The following is a 17,899-nucleotide window of genomic DNA, read 5'->3' as shown; positions in this document are numbered from 1 at the left end:
ATCACTCAGCGACAGCGGTCAGAACACCTTATTTGCGCCGGGAGGCTAAAACAGCGTTCCAAATTTTTATTCTCCTTTGTCAGACGTTCCTCTTTGCAGGCTTCCCTTTTTTCTAGAATACTCCAAACAAGCAATTAAAAGAAACGCGATAGAGGCGATTAAAAATAAAATTTCACAAAGATTAAAATTTTGGCAGACGTGCGCGAATGATGTATATACGTGGATATGCATATACTCAAAATAGGTAAAATAATAAAATACTAAAAAGGGCAATAATTTTTTGGTAGAAGAGGAAGAAAAAAGCAGGGGAGAGGGAGTAACCGCAAGAAAAGAAAAACAAGTGGCACATTTAAAAATTACTTAAAAACGTGCACAATAGGGGGGCAAAATGAATATGTCAAGAGGGAAGGCAAAAGAGAGTAAAAAAAAAAACGAATAAAGGGACACTTTAAAAATGCGTTTAAAAAAAGAACAAAATGACACTTTAAAAAGCCGGTTAAAAAGAACGAATTGACGACAAAAACTTATTCCTTCTGGCACACCTATACACACGCGTGCAGGAACATTCTCCTCCTACCACCACGCGCAGGGAAATTTATAAAAAAATTCGCCATACGCCGCAAACGTGGAGTTACTCGTCGTACTTTATAAATAGCATTTTCTTCAACTCAAGGGGCTCCAATGTGTCCAAATGGGAAAAATTTGTGTTATCAATATAGTCCAGGTGCAGGGCTGAAAATTCACCAAACTTTGTTTCATCCAGTTTATCGGAAAAGGCATTTAAACGAATCGAATATTTCCCTTTAGAGAGAGACTCACATTTTAAATAGTTTATCTTATTAAGAGTTGTAAGCTCAATGGATTTGTCAAGCAGTTTTAAATCTATGTTATGTTTTATGTCTGACAAAATGGCATTTCTCTTCACTTTAATTTCTCCAATCACTTTGAGATACCTCTCTTCCCCCTGTTCATTTTTCAGACATAGAACAAAATCTGTATTTGCACCACTTGTTGTGCTTTCACTACTTTTGGAATATAAAACGGAGTATAATTCCTTTTCCGTCTTCTTTATGAACTCACTCGATTCAGATGTTTTTATCACCATGTTGGTACTCTCATTCGGCTTCGCAGGTGGAAGAGCTACTTCCTTCCCCGCCTTTTCATCTTTGCAGTCATAGAATGTCATCTGGTTGCTGTCCACCAATTTGGCTCCTTTTCCCGGGGTTACCAATAAGCTGTTATTCACTGAGATATTCAATTCTTCTTCATGGACTCCCTCCCCAATTTGTTCGACCTGCTTCGCGTCTACGTCCTCACAGTAGACCCGCGCGTGTTGGTCAATGGGTGGTGAGCAAACGACACGGCCTTCGGCGTTGCAGTTTCGGTTAGCATAATCCGTTTCGCCATTTTTGTCTTCCCTCTCAGAAGGCTCTTCTCTGTTTGTGTTACCTTGCGGAAAAATCTCCCCTTCTGAATTGTGCAAATAATATTTGCTCTTATCCGCAGTGTGATGTTGTGAGTTGCCGTGAAAATGGGCCTCTTCGCAGATATTGGGCTGGTTTAAACTTTTGGAAGGCCTGCTAATTGGTGGCCCCTGACACCGCAGTCCATTGACGCGATCTCCAGAGGTCCTAACTCTTTCACTCACCACTGATGATACGCTGTTCGAGTCGGCAATCCGGTTGGTGGTATCAACCGTGGAGCTTCCCCTCTGCCGAGGAGTGCCAAAATTGGAGTGAAAAATGTTGTACAATTTGTTCATGTGTGGTTTCTTCTTCTGCTCACTTTGAAAAGGACGGGGGAAACTCATTTTCGAAGGTGCTATCCTCCCTGGTGTTGTCAGCGGCTTGGGCGGTGTTATCTGCTTGGACGGTGTTATCTGCTTGGACGGTGTCATCGTATTTGGAGGGGTCACCCCCTTAGGGGGTGTGAACGATGGATATTTCGTAACGGGAGTACACTCCGGAAGGGCATGGTTGTCTTCCCCGGCATTTTCTTTCGTGACACTTTTGTTTATCTCCTTACACAACTCAACACACGCGTTGAGCAGTGTCACTGGAAGTTCCTTCGTTTGGTTGGCGCTTTTTAACGTACCCTTTACTTTCTCTTCCTTCTTAATGGACTCCTTTATGCACAAAGGGGAAATCCTGCTTTGGCAAATTTTGTTAATCTTTTTAATGCTTTCATTAAATTGGGTGTTTGGCGAATCTTCTTTGATCATTTTGCTAACTGACGTGGATCCTTTACTTACCATGGTCTTATCCTCCCCAGAAATCTTCCTCGGTGTGCTGTTAAGGTTGGCGAAGGAATTCAAATTGTCCATGTAATGCAGTGGTTCGTTTGGTATGGACGTCCTGTTAATAATTAAAAATATCAAAATGGATACATTGGATTCCTGCTCCTCATTTTGATTACTTAGTGAAAAATTGGTTGATACAATTTTGCTAGCTTTTCCATCTTCCGCTTTGGTAATTAACGTCTTGTGTATGCAGTTGTCTTTACTGTAGGTGCACAAATTATTTATGTTAAAAATGTTGGCCATTTTGTTGTACTTAATCTTGTAGATATATTTTGCGTTTGTTCTTTTCTCCATGTTTTCGATGCCCAGGAAAAGGCTATCTTCATCTTTGACTTGGTCAATGTCCACCACGGAGTTGTTAAGTAGGGTCGAATTGCTTCTCGACTTGTTAATAATAAATAAGTTGTATTTATTAATTTGTCTGTTTCTGTCACTACAATGGTTGATATTTTTCTCCACACATTTGCATACCAATTCGCATTGTTCTCCTTCGATGTTTCCCCTCAAAACTAGGTCGCACTTTCTGTTGGACGAGCCTATCACAAATTTTTGCTTTTTTATATTTATAATCTCTGGTATTCTATTTAGCTTTCTTTTATTTTCTTCTCCACCCGGTTTATCTCCACTGCTGTAGTTAATTCTCTCCAGGGAGTAAAACACGTTTTTGCCTTTCCCGTAACTATATATATTGTACTTACTGTTTGGTGAAAAATTGCTATTATTGCGAGTACTATTTTTTATGAATTCGTTTATTGACTTCCTTATTTGCTTATTCTTAATGATCGTCATTTTTTTTTTTTTTTTTTCTTGGAATCTCATTTGGGTAATCGCTTTCGCTGGCGGCATTTGCCACATTCGGGTAGGTTGCCTTCCTCATCTTCAGTCTTTTCTGCATAAAGATTTCCTCTTTGCAGTCGGAATTGGATCCGCTTTTTATCTTGTCCCCAGGGAGGTTGTCCTTCACGGGGGGTGGTCTCTTCCGTCCTTCCCGCTTGGGTAGTTTCCCCTTCTCTACCTTCCCTGTTTGCATTTTCTCCTTTTCCTTCCCCTTAAAATTACTCTCTATTCTCATTTTGCACACCATATGGGAGTTATCTTTGCTCTCCTGGGCATCCTCCTTCTTGTTGGCCAAGAGGGGCGCTCTGTTCAACCCCGCTTGGTGCTTTTTCTTCTTCACAATCACTGTACTGCGCCGTTTGTTGTCTATTCCTTTTACGCTCGTTCCCTTTGGATTCGCGCTGCCCTTGTTTAACGACGCGCATTTTTTCGTATCCACCACGACCACCACTCCCTTTTCGATTTTTTTATTATTCGCTTTTGGGGTCTTCCCCTGGTTGTCACGGAAAGTGGTATTCCCCTGGTTTCCGCTTAAGGTAACCTTTTTAACCAATGTGTTCTTCTTCAAATCATTTGCCGCCTTCATGTATATCTCCCTCCCGGAAGTGGATTCTTTTCTCCCCTCCTGGGTGTCCCTTTTCTCCCCTTTTTTCAATTTGTCTCTGTCCCTACTTGGCCCTCTTTCCTTAAGCTTAACCTTCACGATCGTCTTTAAGCTTACATTGCCCCCCGCGATTTTGCCCGGATTGTTGCCCTTCGTTAGGCCGGAATAGCCATTTTGCTCTATCAGTTTAGCTTTGTTCTCCCTGAGACGTAACAGTCTGTCACTTCTCCTCCTCTCCGTGGGGCGATAATCATAAGTGGCTATTTCTTCCTTTTTACCTTCTTCACTATGCACACGGTTTTCATTTTGTTCGTGGGTTTCCTGGACAATGTTCAGAGTCATGCTTGTCTTGTCCACGCGGTGGCTGCCACTCCTATGGTGTCTTCTTTGGTGTAGCTCCCACGTTTTGCCTACTCTGGTGTTGCCCCTTCGTCTTTTCTGCCCTGATGTTACCGCTTCGTCTTTTCTGCCCTGATGTTACCGCTTCGTCTTTTCTGCCCTTGTGTCACCCCTTCGTCTTTTCTGCCCTGGTGTCACCCCTTCGTCTTTTCTGCCCTGGTGTCACCCCTTCGTCTTTTCTGCCCTGGTGTCACCCCTTCGTCTTTTCTGCCCTGGTGGTTACTTCCCTCCCTTCTTAAGCAACGCGTTATTCGCGCGTAAATTTGCCCTCCCTTTGTCCTTCCGCGTTCGGGCAAAATGACGCCCTACCGAGACCCTCTTTTAGAGCGTTTTTTTTTTTTTGTCCTCCTTGTTCGGATTCGACCCTCCAATATATGCATCTTCTCCCCTTGGCGATTCCCCTTTCCCTTCCGTCCTTTTTTATGCTTTCCCTCGTTCAACCGCGCCTATAGGGAGCACCTTCAAATGCCACACGAAAAGGAAATGCACCTCCAGATGGCTCATACCATGAGCGCAAATGCATACACTCATAGTATTTGCATCCACACGTCTGCGTTTAAAAAAAAAAAAGTGAACGCACTCTGGGTATGTGCCCTTTCAAATGAATGGTGTCAAATGAGTGGTGTCAAATGGGTGGTGTCAAATGGGTGGTGTCAAATGGGTGGTGTCAAATGGGTGGTGTCAAATGGGGGTGGTGGGTTGCCACCTGTTCCACTGACTCGCGCGAATACAGGGATGGGTGTGCACAAACATGTTACATCTTATGTGCGTATGGTTGTGCCCTCAAGTCAGCGTAAATGAAATAATGCCACAAAGTGAGCAAAATTATTCACAACAAAAACGGAAAGGGGAAGTGAATAAGCTTGGATGGGTAATAAATTCCCTTATATGGTATTTAAAATGATAAAACAGTACAGCACACTGGATTCAAATTGAGAAAAAAAAAGAAAAAAAGAAAATAAAACGAAACGAAGAAAAAGGCTGCTAAAAGATGTAGTAACAAAATTTTTTTTTTTTTTTTTTTTTCCTAATTTGCCACAACTTATTTTAAATGAGCTGATACGATGTGTATGACGGAAATTCTAAGCTAAAACTTTAAAGACGAGGATGAGGGGTGGAAGGAAATTAAAAAAGGGCAGTTCACTAATGGCAAGCGGAATTGATTGCGCGGAGCGGGAGGTGAACAAAACGGCTTTGACACAACAGGCGGGAAGGCGAATGCGGTGGTTTTAAAAGAAGAGCAAAAGGGCTTCGCTCGGGGCTGTTTGGTTGCTCTGTTTAGTTTCTTTTCTTGGTTGCTCTGTTTAGTTGCTTTTCTTGGTTGCTTGTTTTGCTGCTTTCCTTTTTGTTCTGTTCCTCTTCTTTCCAATTTTTTTTTTAAATGACAAATTATTCCCAACTTGGCTGAATGGTGCGCGCAGCAAGCATGTTCACTTCCCACAGTTGCAATTTTTTTTCGTCCCACTTGTCAAAGCATTGTCTTTTAGAAAACCTCCCCCTCCCTTTAGCAACTGGGCTGGAAAATTATTCACGTAAAAGTTGTGCAGCTCATTCAGGTTGACCTTCTTTCTTCCACAGAATGTGCAACAGGGATGTAAAAAAAAAAGAAAAAAAAATTGCACGATGTTTTATGTGAGGACAAGTATTTACGAAAAATAGTGAACGTTGCAAAATTCCATTTCTTTTCACCTTCCTCCACTCTTTTTTGGAAAATATTACTATGTTTTACTTGGCAAACCTCATGCTGCTTAACTCCATTCTGTCCTGTGCCGCTTCCCCTTTTTTTCAAACTCAGTGCAGCGCGTCCATCTTGGAGCTCGCTTCCAAAGAGGCATTCCACTTTCAAATTGCAATTTGCAAGGTTCGGAATTTTTAGGGGTTACAAGGTGTAGGGGAAGGAAATAAAAAAAGAAACACCCCAATGGGTGGCAATCGAGTAGACCAACCATTTAACAAGCCGTGCTCCACGCGAGTGTCAAGGAAAATCCCTTTATCCCTGTTTTCGACTAAATATTTCCCTTGTCTGTTTGTTCCTGTGCAATCATCCATTTCTGTTTCTATAGCGAAGCTAAGGTGAACTACGGCGAGGGGACATTCATTTTGGCATAGGGATGCGCCCTGTTTCTCCCCCGCGAGAAGTTCACATGTGCAAGGGAGCATGTTGGAAATTCCACCTAGTAGCCATCTATTTAGCGTTTGCCAAATGGAAATTGTTAGCTGTTCATTTTGGTGGTCTATTTTTGGCTAATAGAATGGGGATAGGTGGGGGATACTTATGGGATGAGCATTATAAATCAGGAGGAAGTTTCTCCTTTTCTTTGTTAATCAATCCCTCAGTATGAACAAATCCAGAGTTACCATTCATCCGTTTCACGTACTTCTATGCATGCAGGCCGATTTGCCAAAGCGCTGTTGCAAAATGGGCAACGTGGGGGTGGCCATTCTGCAAGGCTTTGGCTAGCTGTTCCCTGTTGTTTTTCCCCAATTTTTTTTGCGCATCCGACAACATTTCCACCCGCACGAAATACCGAACAGACGAGAAAAAAGAAACATAGAGGGGGATAGACCTCTCAGAATTAGCATAAGACTCTGGTGTTTAGCCTTTTTTTTATCAATATATAGTGTCCTTTTTTTTTTCTTTTTTTTCGTTTCTTTTCTCATCTGCGCATAGCTTCCAAGGGTTAAAAAATTGCGCCTTCTATTTTTCATCAATAAGAATCGCCAAATGGTACCATGAGAAGGTCGACAATTTTGCCAAGAAAAAAAAAAGTTGTAATAAAACGAGTGGAACAAGTCATTTTGCAGTTTTTTTTTTTTTTTTCCATGCTAAATATTCTCCACCTCCCAGCGGAGTTGGCAAAACAGTTCCCCCAGGTTTCATCCTGCTTCTCGACGCGTAGGATGTACTTAAAAAGAAAAAAAAATTCATAAGTTGCTAAGAAATAAATACCGCTGTTATTTTTTCCGGGCGACCATCCCAAGGCGGGGACGCAATTTTTTAGCCCCTTCGAATTTTGGAAGGAAGGAAAAAGGGAAATCGCGCAAACTATAAATTACAAATAAGTTAGAAATTACAGATGACGAATTAGAAGTTACAAATTACAAGTTACAGATTACAAACGCGTAAATGACAGGGTGTGGAGGCTGCTGACCGTTAAATGAACTGAGGAGTGAATTCCCAGCTTGTTTTTTTTCTTTTGCCAACATACGAATGAGCAGCATATAGGTTGGAAGAACTAGTGCCAAGTGAATAGGACAAGATGAGCGAGAACGAGGGGGAGAAGCAGCCCCTAGGAGATATTTCTCTGCTAGGGGAGCTGCAACCCAGGGAGGAGCGACATCCCGTGGGGGAACGGCCGCAGAAAAAGCCCTTCACGCAGCTGAACCTAGACGAGTCCATACTATTTTCGCTGCTGATTCAAAGGTACCTGTTCTGCGCCAGCATACAGGAAAAGGCCATTCCCCTCATTTCGAAAAAGGAAAATGTCCTCCTGCACTCCGAAACCGGCAGCGGAAAAACGCTATGCTTTGTTATTCCTATGCTACAGACTTTGGTGAAGTCCAAACTGGGGGCCATAAGAAGGGACCATCTTTTCACGTCCACATGTGAGGACGCAAAGGAAAGGGAAGACGAAGAAGAAGAAGACGACGATTGTTACAACGAAGATAGAGTCAACTCTATCTGCAACAAATTTGAAAATGTAAACATAGAGAAGAGCATTATCCCCCATGTCGACATAAATGTAGCAAAGTTTATTCAGCATAGCAGGGCCTCTCTGGAGGAAAAAACCCACAAGAAGGATGTCGCTATGCGGAATGGAGGAAGAGTTAACAAAGATGTTCAGTGCCCACCCCGCGGTAACAACCTGGACTGCGACTCCATTAAAGACGTTGTAAAAAAAGCCATTCGATGCACCACGAGTGAGAACAAGAGCAAACATAACATACACGTGAACGGAGTGATTGTGGCCCCCACCAGAGAGTTATGCATACAAATATACGACGTAGTAAATAAATTTCTGTTTTTCATAAGATTATATTTTGCTAAAACTTTTAACATAGATGTGGACGAATTGGACAAGGAGGTCTTTTTCGTGAACTCCCTGCTATTTAGGGGTGCTGTAAAAATTGAGGAGGATTTAAAAATTATAAAAAATGAAAAAAAAAAAAAAAACAGATACCAGATCGTAGTGGCGACCCCGGGGAAGTTATCAACTCTCTTTGTCGATCACAACTCCTACTTTGACACTAACGAGTTAGCATATTTGGTACTGGATGAGGGGGATAAATTGTTGGAACAGAGCTTTTTAAACTATGTCCAGGATGTTGTTAGGAGCATCGTCTCGAAGGACTATGCCACGTGCATTTGCAGCGCGACGTGTCTGCAGGAGGAAAAATTTTACAACTTGTTCTCGGACAAGAGAAGAGCCTTCATCAAGTGCGTGGGGGGGGCAGCCGCGGAAGCGCCCGCTACAACTGTGATGGGCGCTGCTACCGCTGCGGGAGATGCGGCCGATTCCTCTACTGCCATCGCCAGCGCTGGCAGCACCGCGGGGAGCACGTTCCAAATACCAGACAAAATCGAAAACTACTACATCACGGTGCGAAACCTGGACAAAAGCTTCTTTCTCTTCAAATTCGTGAGCACAGTGGTGCGTGAGGGCGAGGCAGTGATCGTATTCTTGCCGACGTGTTTCTGCGTGGATTTCTTCTTCCACGTATTCAAGAATGTACTTAACACGGAACAGAGGAGCGCGAAGGAAATTTTTAATCAACTCGAAACTCTCAACAGCAGACATAAGAATGTGTTCAGCCAATATGATCTTGCGCTCTTCTGCAAAATGATTTGTTACACTCACAAATATATGGGGAAGAAAAAATTCATTCTTTTAAAAATACACAGAAAAATGAAAGACAAAAAAAGGATAAGTGCGTACAAGAAGATAAAAGAAGACAAGTGTAAGAGTAAGAGTAAGCGGAGGATCAAAATTATTTTCTGCACAGATATTATGAGCAGAGGAATTAACGTGGACATTCATTGGGTCATCAACTACGATGTTGCCAATAAAAATATGACGTACATCCATAGAAGTGGCAGAACAGGAAGATTTGATAAAAGAGGGAAAAGTATAATTCTGCTTAATAAGAAGGAGAAAGAATATATATACTTTTTAAAAAATAAAAAAGTGAATATCAGCAATTTTAGGAAAACATCCATGTTCAGGGACATGCTCAGTTGGGAATCCCGACTGATGAGAAGTGAAGACACGTTGGACGCACAAGTGCGCGAAGTAGCCAACTTGGAGAAGGAGGACGTGGGGAAATCCGTCCCTGAGAAAACCCTTTCGTTTTATGGAAGCGCGCGCGGGGAACGCGTTGAAAGGAGGGAGGCAAAAAAAGGGGGAGGTGCCAAGGGGCAGCCTCCCAAAGGAGATTCAACCGAGGGACTTTCCCCCAAGAGGGATGCTCACATCCTTTTTCTGAACAACATGGTGAACATATTTCTAAAGTACATAATTTTTTTCATCATCGAGAACAGAGAAACATATTTGCTCTCGACGAAGGCGTTTCTTTCCTACATGGAATTTTACAGAAACCACCAGCTGAGTTTTCTCTTCCCCTTCCACAAGCTCAATCTGTCGCACCTGTGCTACTCCTTTGCTCTGGTAAAAATCCCTAAATTTAAGCAGAAGAGCCAAATTAAGAATTTCAAACGGGTGGGCCTGAACACGTCCGACATTCCATACAGAAACGAAGAGAAGGAGAGAAAGCGGCAGGAGGAATTGACACGCTTGGCACATTTAAGAAGCGAGGAACACGCGGTCAATGAGAAGGCAGAAAGCGAGACAAACGCGGCGGGAGGCAAACCCCACAAACGGAAGCAAGAAAAAAAACAAAAAAAAAGAAAAACCATTGTGCAGAGAAAACACGAACAAAGGGACATAGAGGAAAACGAAATTGAGTCCCTATTTTTTGAAGAAAATTTATACAAAAAATTAAAAAAAAAAAAAATTTCCAAAGATGAGTACCACAGATTGCTCAACATGGAGAACCTAGACAAAATATTTTCCACCTCCCCCAGCGCGGGGAGGAACCAGGCCGTCGCCCCCCGGAAAAATCAAGCAGCTGCGTCACACAGGAAAACGAGCAAGAAGAAGAGAAAGGTGTACAACTTGAAGGTGAAGAAAAGGCGGAAGGGGGGCGGCAAACGGAGGTAACGGTGCGGTGTGATACGGGAGTTGCTAACACAGAGGTGACAAAACGGAGGTGACCAATCGGAGGGAGGAACCCCACTTTACGTTTCCCCCATTCGCGCATGCTTTTACCCAGGTTACAAAATATCTTTCTGTAATGACCTAATTAAACACGTTTGTCACGCGCGACAGTCTGATGTAGACGCGTGCCCATTGGCAATTTTTTTTTTCCTTTTTTTTTTGGTTCTCGTCCCATTTGGCACGAACGGAGTTGGCACACAGGGTGTCACATATTTCATCCACCCATTCCGTCATATAACTCGCGCGTTGGGGTGGACGGTTGGGAAAAAATCTTTCCCAACGCGAATCCTCTCGTGAACGTACAATTTTGTGTAAGCAAAAATTATACGTTTGTGTAAGGCCCACGTAAAAGAAACGCCTATTTTTTCGAATGGCTTGCCCCCAATAGCATATTCCATTATCAACGGTGCATAGTTTTTTTTTCGTTTTGGGGAATGAAAAAATTATTAACTGTGCCAATTTAAAATTTAACAAAAAAACGTTTTATTCTTACGCAAAATTAATTCAAAAGGGAAAGAAAAAAAAATGAACATACTTAATTATATAAATGGATACACGAGAAAACGCAAAATGGAGCCATTTAAAAAAAAAAAAAGAGGTGTCATTTAAAAATGCTGCTCCATGCTGTACAGACCAGTACGCACATGTATGCAAATATACACACCACTGGGTAAGACAATGGAAGATTAATAAACCAGGAGGAAAAAAAATACGAACAACGTTATTATAAACATTAACGTTTTCGAAAGGGGATACGCAAAAAAAAAAAAGAAAAAAATGCTACAATTTGGGAAAAAAAAAAAGGATGATGTAAAATACAAACGTGGCCATAATGTTGCCCCGAACGGGACTAACGAGACAATCCCATTTTGGCAACAATTTGCCATAAAGGGGGAGAAGAATTGACAACTGTGGGTGAAGGAATGGCCGATTTGGTACACCCTGGACAGGAAAAGTAGCCTCGATGAATGGGCCCCTCCCCCCCACGGTGCACACGTACAATCGCGCAGTGGTCCAGAAGAGCAACGCTGCAATAGTGCATGGCGCAGTGGCATACTGATTGCTTAGCTATTTCGCGCGCGGTGGGCTAAACCCCCCTGGTGAGCACAATGGGAGAGGCGTACAAGTCGTCGCCATAGTACCTGTTCACGAAGCTAAAGAACTTGTCCTTGTTAATGACGCTCTTCCCACCGGAATTGTCTATAACATCCAGTTTGTTCACCTTGTCCTTGAACATCTTCTGGTTAAACAAATCCAAAATGACCGCCTGCGTGGAGTTATCCACTGCGCAAAGCTTTTTTAAGGCTTCGTACTTTTTATCGTCGGTGACGAGGAAGTAAAAGTTAATTTTCTTCCCCTTTCTGTTTTTATTATATTGGCCAATCAAATCATTGTACTGGTGTAGCAAATCCAAGTTGAGTCTGTCACTAAACAGAATGAAGATTGGCGAGAATACGTTTAAGCTAGTTAAATTGCTAACGTTTTCATATTTGTACATGTAATTTTTTTCATTTGCCTTTTCATGTAAGCTTTTGTAATTATTTTGTATGAAGCTAGCTATTTCGTCTTCCTTCTTCTCCACGTGGATATACTTGCTTATAATGTTTCCCTTTTTGTTTACCAGAATGCACACAGGTTTGAATGTCACGTCGAACATGTCGTAAAGGAGCAATTTGTAAATGGCGTTATTTTCTTGTTCTCCCAGGTAGTACACATCGTCGACGTAGTGTTCCATCTGGTCCTTTGTTCCACCCGGTTTGCTGCTTCGATCAGCAGTGTTTTTTTTCTCCCCTTGCTTTTCATCCCCAGAAAGTGCGGATTGCCCTTCCTTTGTGCTTGACTTGTGTGAGTCTTTCTCATTGCCGATTCCTTCGCTGGGAATATTTCCTTTCGTTTTTTCATCCGTCAGGGGGGCTGCCTTTTCAGCTTCCTGTTGACTCACCATGCCATCACCCTTGGGGCCAGCCTTCCCCTTCATCATTTCCATATCCTTCACAAAAATGATATCCACGTTAACATTTTTCAAGGCCAGTTTTTTCTTCACCTTGAGGAGGGACTGGAGGTCCCCCTTATTGTCCTTCTCATTGTTGAAATAAAAGAGTACATAATCTGAATTTAATTTTTTAAAATCATACTTGCGATTATTTTTGTCATATAACCACTTGATGTATGTCAAATGGTTAACCTCTCTGTAGGGAAAATCCTTCCTTTGGTGGAGCAGCAAATAATTGATATTGTCATTAATGATGTTCATATTTTTATCCAACAAAACCATCGTGGGGATATTCATAATGTTGTAATTTTTTATCATCTTTAAAATTTGTTTTTTATCGTGAAACAATATACTGTACCAGTTATTCATATTGCTAAAGTGTTTAATATTAAAAAGCAGTTTGCTGTCCAGGGGGACATAGATAATGTTGACATTTTTTTTTTTGTTAATGTCTTGGTAAATTTCCTTCAGCCTCTCAGCATACGTCTTAATATTTCTTGTGTGCAAAAATCGGTCCACATTGTACGAATGGAAAAATAAAATGGTGTATTCATTTGAGCTATCCTTCGTATTCACCTTTTTTACATTCATGTAGAAATTTATTAGCGTTCGAATGTTGCTATATATCGCATGGATTAAGTAAAATAGATTGTATGATTTATCTTCCTCATAATTGCTTCCTTGTATCAAATTGTTTTCATGCTTGTACAGGCACTTCCCCATAATTTTTTCCGCTTCGGTTAAATTTTTGTTGTCACTTTTGATTTTGCTGTATATCATGTAGGTTGCCAGGAACAGAGGAATGGACAACCCCGAGACGCCCATCAAGCCTGCGAAGCTCACCTTCCGCAGGGGGCACTGTTGGCTCCCTCCCTGCGCGCCCAGGGGGTTCCGCCTCCCCTCTTCGCCTTTGCTTCTCCGCAGGTCCACATACGCAAATCTGAGGTGAGGAAGTGGTTACACGATGGTTACGTGGTGGGTTGGAGATCGTTAATCCCTTTGTGGAACCGGTGGGCCCACGAGGGGTCCAGCGTCCGCGCTGAAAGTGCACTGGGACGCCACCCCCCCCACGTGCGCACACAAATGGATTCACATAAATAGACGAAAGAGCGCACACGAGGGGGAATAATCCCATGGGATATCCCACAGGCAGACCCTCTCCGCTTTTGTAAAATCTCCAATTTTCATACTTCCTCTGTTGGTTAGATTTCCATCCTAGGGGCGCATTAACGTGGCTTATGGTGAAAAATTTTTTTTGATTAACCTACGAGGGGGCGTGTAAACGGGAATTATGAAGGCATGTGGGGTGTGCCACGGCCTGTTGATACAGGTCGATCGGCAGGATCTACGCACATTAAGGGTGAACACCGGTGTGTACGCTGATATGTCTATGCCAAATGTACCGCACCCTTGGGGCAAAGCGGATTATCCTCCCCCTCCCTTACCGCATTCGCATTTTTTACACAAAGTGCAAACACTTGGAAGGTAAAAAAAAGAAATATCTTTATCATTCTAGGGAGGCGACGAAACGGTCATCAAGAGACTTCCCTGATGCTGCTGAAGGTGGTGATAGCTTCGCTTCTGTTTGGCTTAAGCTTTGTTTCGATCTGCTTTGTTTCGATCTGCTTTGTTTCGATCTGCTTTGTTTCGATCTGCTTTGATCCGATCTGCTTTGATCCGATCTGCTTTATTTTGGTTTTTCTTCCGCTGGGAACTTTCCAGTCTCGTTTTGTTTGCCGTTCTACGTTCCTCTTTCGTTGCTTCTGAACTCGGATTCGTTGCTGATTTTCCACTTGGGCCGTTCTCTCTTCTCCGTAGGAGGCTCCGGGCGTTTTTTTTCCCCCCCTTCGCTTTTAGATAGCGGTGGTTACGCGGTCCCCTCCTATCACTGCTAAGGCGACCACGACTGCCACGATTGTCACGGCTGTTATGGGTACTACACCTGGGGAATTTCTCCACCGCGTGTTACCCCTCGTGTGCGTTTTTGCCTGCCCTTTTTTTTTCTCTTTTGCAAACAGCTTTATCTTGCGATCGAGTTCCGATTTTACGCTTCAAAAATGCTCCAGTAAGAGGGGATGGCAAACGTATATGGCGAGCGGGTATGAAAAGATGTTTTTATTTTACGCTTGGATGCCACAGCGGGAGAAACAGAAAATAAGAGAAAAAGTTCAGTTGGCAATTCCTCAAATGTTTGGGCGCCCTTTTTTTTTTTTTTTTTTGTTTTTTTTAAAAGGTACAAGTTGGGGAACTCAAGTGTAGAGACGGGGGGCTAAACGAAATAGCGCTACCGTGCAGGTAAGCATATATATATATTATATATATATACGTATGTACGTGTATGTACTTCTATGTACTTGTATGTACACGTGCCGGTACACGGTGGCACCCTTTTGTGCATTTTTCGAAGCGAACACACAAGCATGCCGCCGTTGCTTCCGACGAGCAGAATAACCTTCCTCCACCGTTCGTCCGGTACATACCACGAATAACCTTTTTTCATACACCCAAGAGGAAATACACATGGGTGACTTGCGGATCATGAATTCTGCAAACGCCTTGTAGAACAACCCCCCAAAGGTTAATTGCACACAGTACACTTTCTAAGGGGGGGGAAGTTTTTTTTTTTTTTTTTTTTTTTTTTTTTTTTTTCCTTTTTATGTATCCCAATTCTTGCACAACTCGAAAAGGGAAGTAACGTGAACTCATGACAGTGGAACGATTGAAAGTTCCAATGGACGAGTGGGGAAAAAAACAAGTGTGACTCAGGTGGCATGACTTCCCCCCATGGTTATAAGTATGCATATATATGTACGCATATGTAGGGACGTTCATACAACCACAACATTGAGTGTATGGTGAAATCACTAAACGGTGAAGTAGGCACTTCACTGTGCGAAAGATGTCGAGGTCAAGTATAAAACGAAGTTGACTGTTTATGTCAGTTTCTTACATTACAGACTTACAAAAAGGAACAAAAAAAAAAAAAAAAGGAAAAACGTAGTATCAAGAACAATCTGTTTTTTTTTTTTCCTACAAATGTATCCATACGGATACGGTACATACATGCGCATCCATCCAGTACGACCAGGCGATCAGCCTTTTCTAGGCGCTCCTTTCTTTTGCGCAGATTGTTTTTCCTCCAAAGGGGCACATAATGCCGGCGAGAACATGGATGAAAAAATCGATGAAAAGATCTATGAAAACACTGTGACCCCATTGCATACGCAGCAACGTAAGCCAAGCGTTGGAATGCTTTAAAGAGTATGTTATAGGTTTCACTTTTTCACTCCGCACCTGTGTCACGTCTTCACTTCGTCCCAATTTTAATTCGCAGCTTCTTCACTCCACCGCTGCGACGCAGTTTTATTGCATTCCACAATCTCTCCCCTCTTTCAAAAGAAACAGCTGCCTGCTACAAGTGTGGCTTAAAATTTCCCCCTGCTTCATCAGTTTTTGCCCTTCCCCCCTCACCCAATTTAAAATCCCCTTTATTTTGCCGCTTCACCACGTTGCTATCCCCCAACGCGTGTGTCACGCATAGTTGTTTGTTCAGTTTGTTTATTCTTCATTGTTCATTTTATTTTTTATTTTTTTCTGCCATTTGTTTATAGTCCAAAAAGCATTAGGGGAGGTTTCCAAAGTTATGCCGTGGGAAAAAGAGAAATGTACGAATGCCGTGATCTGCTACATAGTGGTTTCGTTTCAGCCCTCCCCCATTTGGCATACATAATTTAATTTTTTTTTTTTCGTTCAATATTTTTAATTTCTCCCGAGACGGTTGGCAATATTCAGTGGTTTAAAGCAGAAGAGGGGAAACAAAATAAACGGGCAGTGGTCCAAATAAGCAGTGAAGTGAGGCACCTTTCACATAGACATTTCTATCCCTGGCCTCCGTGTTTACAAGGATCCGCGGCGCTTTAACCGACGCGCGCCGTTCCTGATCAGTCAAGACAGACATCACATTCTTGCAGACCGCTCGCATAAGTAGCAGTGGGAAAGGGGGGATGAAGCATATCTGCACATCGCTACTACCTGTCCATATACACACTTTGCACATTTCTATTTTGAGGATCTGAAAGGGATCCACGAGTCCTTCGCTGCACACCAAAATGACGGAGGAGATAGTCCTATACTACTTCGACGCGAGGTAAGAAAGGGGGAAAAGGCGGCGATAACGAGGGGGGCAGTACGCACATAGTCATACGGTTTAAATGGGCATACTTGCGCGCACTGGCTGCCTCTTAACCTTTCTTAATCGCGCTTTGACCGCCTCTCCATCGCAGGGGCAAAGCTGAGCTGATTCGGCTGATCTTCGCCTATCTGGGCATTCAGTACACGGACAAGCGCTTCGGCGAAAACGGAGACGCCTTCATCGAGTTTAAGAATTTCAAAAAGGAAAAGGAAACCCCCTTTAACCAAGTCCCCATCCTAGAGATGGACAACATAATATTTGCTCAAAGTCAAGCCATAGTAAGGTACCTGTCAAAGAAGTACAAAATAAGTGGGAATAATGAGCTGAACGAATTCTACGCAGACATGATTTTTTGTGGAGTACAAGACATACATTATAAATTTAACAACACAAATTTGTTTAAGCAGAATGAGACTACCTTTCTTAATGAGGAGTTGCCGAAATGGTCAGGTTACTTTGAGAACCTTTTGAAAAAAAACAACTGCAATTATTTCGTTGGCGATGATTTAACGTACGCCGATTTGGCTGTTTTTAATTTATATGATGACATCGAAACAAAGTACCCAAACAGTTTAAAAAACTTCCCGCTGCTGAAGGCCCATAACGAGTTTATTAGCAACTTGCCCAACATTAAAAATTATATTAGCAACAGGAAGGAGAGTGTCTACTAAGTTTTTTTTATTCATTTAATTTACTTTTTTTTTTTTTTTATTCTTTTTTTTGGAGTAGGGTTGGGGAGAGGTGTTAAACGTTCATGGTGCCCCCCGGCGTTCGTTTGTTCATACGCGGTCCTTTCGTGTGGGTCCCCCTCATTTGTCGGGCGCGCTGCGTCTATTTTATCCTCCCGTGCTTTTAAAAAATCCCACCCCTCCATCTCCACATCTTTATAATTTCCTATTTTTCACATTTTCGCTTTTACCAAATTTATGTACGCTTTTTCGTTTCCTACTTTGAGTGGTACAATTTCCCCTCTCCAGCAGGACAGGGGCGGAGTCACACGCGTACACACATAAACCTCGCGCGCATAGTGGGTGCAGGCCAATCCAGAAGACGTCCCACGCACTCCACACGAGTTTCCTACACAAAATGTACTCCGTGCGGATGTGCCTGTTTTTTTTTTTTTCGTTCTTGCATGAGATGATACAAATACACGCTTGTATAGCAAAATTTACAAGTTTAAAAAATTTACTCTTAAAAGGTGAAAAAAAAAAAAAGAAACTTAACAAATAACGATTTGGTGGGGAGGATACTACAAATGGGTAGGTTTATTCCTCCTCGATTTTTTATTCTGGCTTGACTC

The 17,899-nt window shown here is 42.4% G+C and overlaps 4 protein-coding genes across 4 annotated transcripts; 2 read left to right on the top strand and 2 right to left on the bottom strand.

The window, feature by feature from the left end:
* Positions 1-631: 631 nt before the first annotated feature.
* On the bottom strand, positions 632-4,082 carry C922_03664 (hypothetical protein; the record flags this gene model as incomplete). Its single annotated transcript, XM_008819256.1, has 2 exons — positions 632-2,992; positions 3,153-4,082. The coding sequence occupies 2 exons, from the start codon at positions 4,080-4,082 to the stop codon at positions 632-634; spliced, it is 3,291 nt and encodes a 1,096-aa protein (XP_008817478.1).
* A 3,317-nt stretch (positions 4,083-7,399) lies between these two features.
* On the top strand, positions 7,400-10,357 carry C922_03663 (hypothetical protein; the record flags this gene model as incomplete). Its single annotated transcript, XM_008819255.1, has 1 exon — positions 7,400-10,357. One exon carries the CDS (start codon positions 7,400-7,402, stop codon positions 10,355-10,357), a length of 2,958 nt encoding a protein of 985 aa, XP_008817477.1.
* Positions 10,358-11,501: 1,144 nt separating this feature from the next.
* Positions 11,502-13,918, bottom strand: C922_03662 (hypothetical protein; the record flags this gene model as incomplete). The annotated part of the gene is made up of 3 exons (XM_008819254.1): positions 11,502-13,347; positions 13,598-13,671; positions 13,853-13,918. The coding sequence occupies 3 exons, from the start codon at positions 13,916-13,918 to the stop codon at positions 11,502-11,504; spliced, it is 1,986 nt and encodes a 661-aa protein (XP_008817476.1).
* A 2,598-nt stretch (positions 13,919-16,516) lies between these two features.
* C922_03661 (glutathione S-transferase) lies at positions 16,517-17,270 on the top strand (the record flags this gene model as incomplete). Its single annotated transcript, XM_008819253.1, has 2 exons — positions 16,517-16,554; positions 16,691-17,270. 2 exons carry the CDS (start codon positions 16,517-16,519, stop codon positions 17,268-17,270), a joined length of 618 nt encoding a protein of 205 aa, XP_008817475.1.
* Between the last annotated feature and the right edge of the window lie 629 nt (positions 17,271-17,899).

The sequence above is a fragment of the Plasmodium inui genome (genome assembly GCF_000524495.1).
Source record: "Plasmodium inui San Antonio 1 unplaced genomic scaffold supercont1.16, whole genome shotgun sequence".
In the NCBI taxonomy this organism is placed as follows: domain Eukaryota; phylum Apicomplexa; class Aconoidasida; order Haemosporida; family Plasmodiidae; genus Plasmodium; species Plasmodium inui.
Note: the sequence above shows the minus strand (reverse complement) of the source record. Positions and strands in the feature narration are given on the sequence as shown.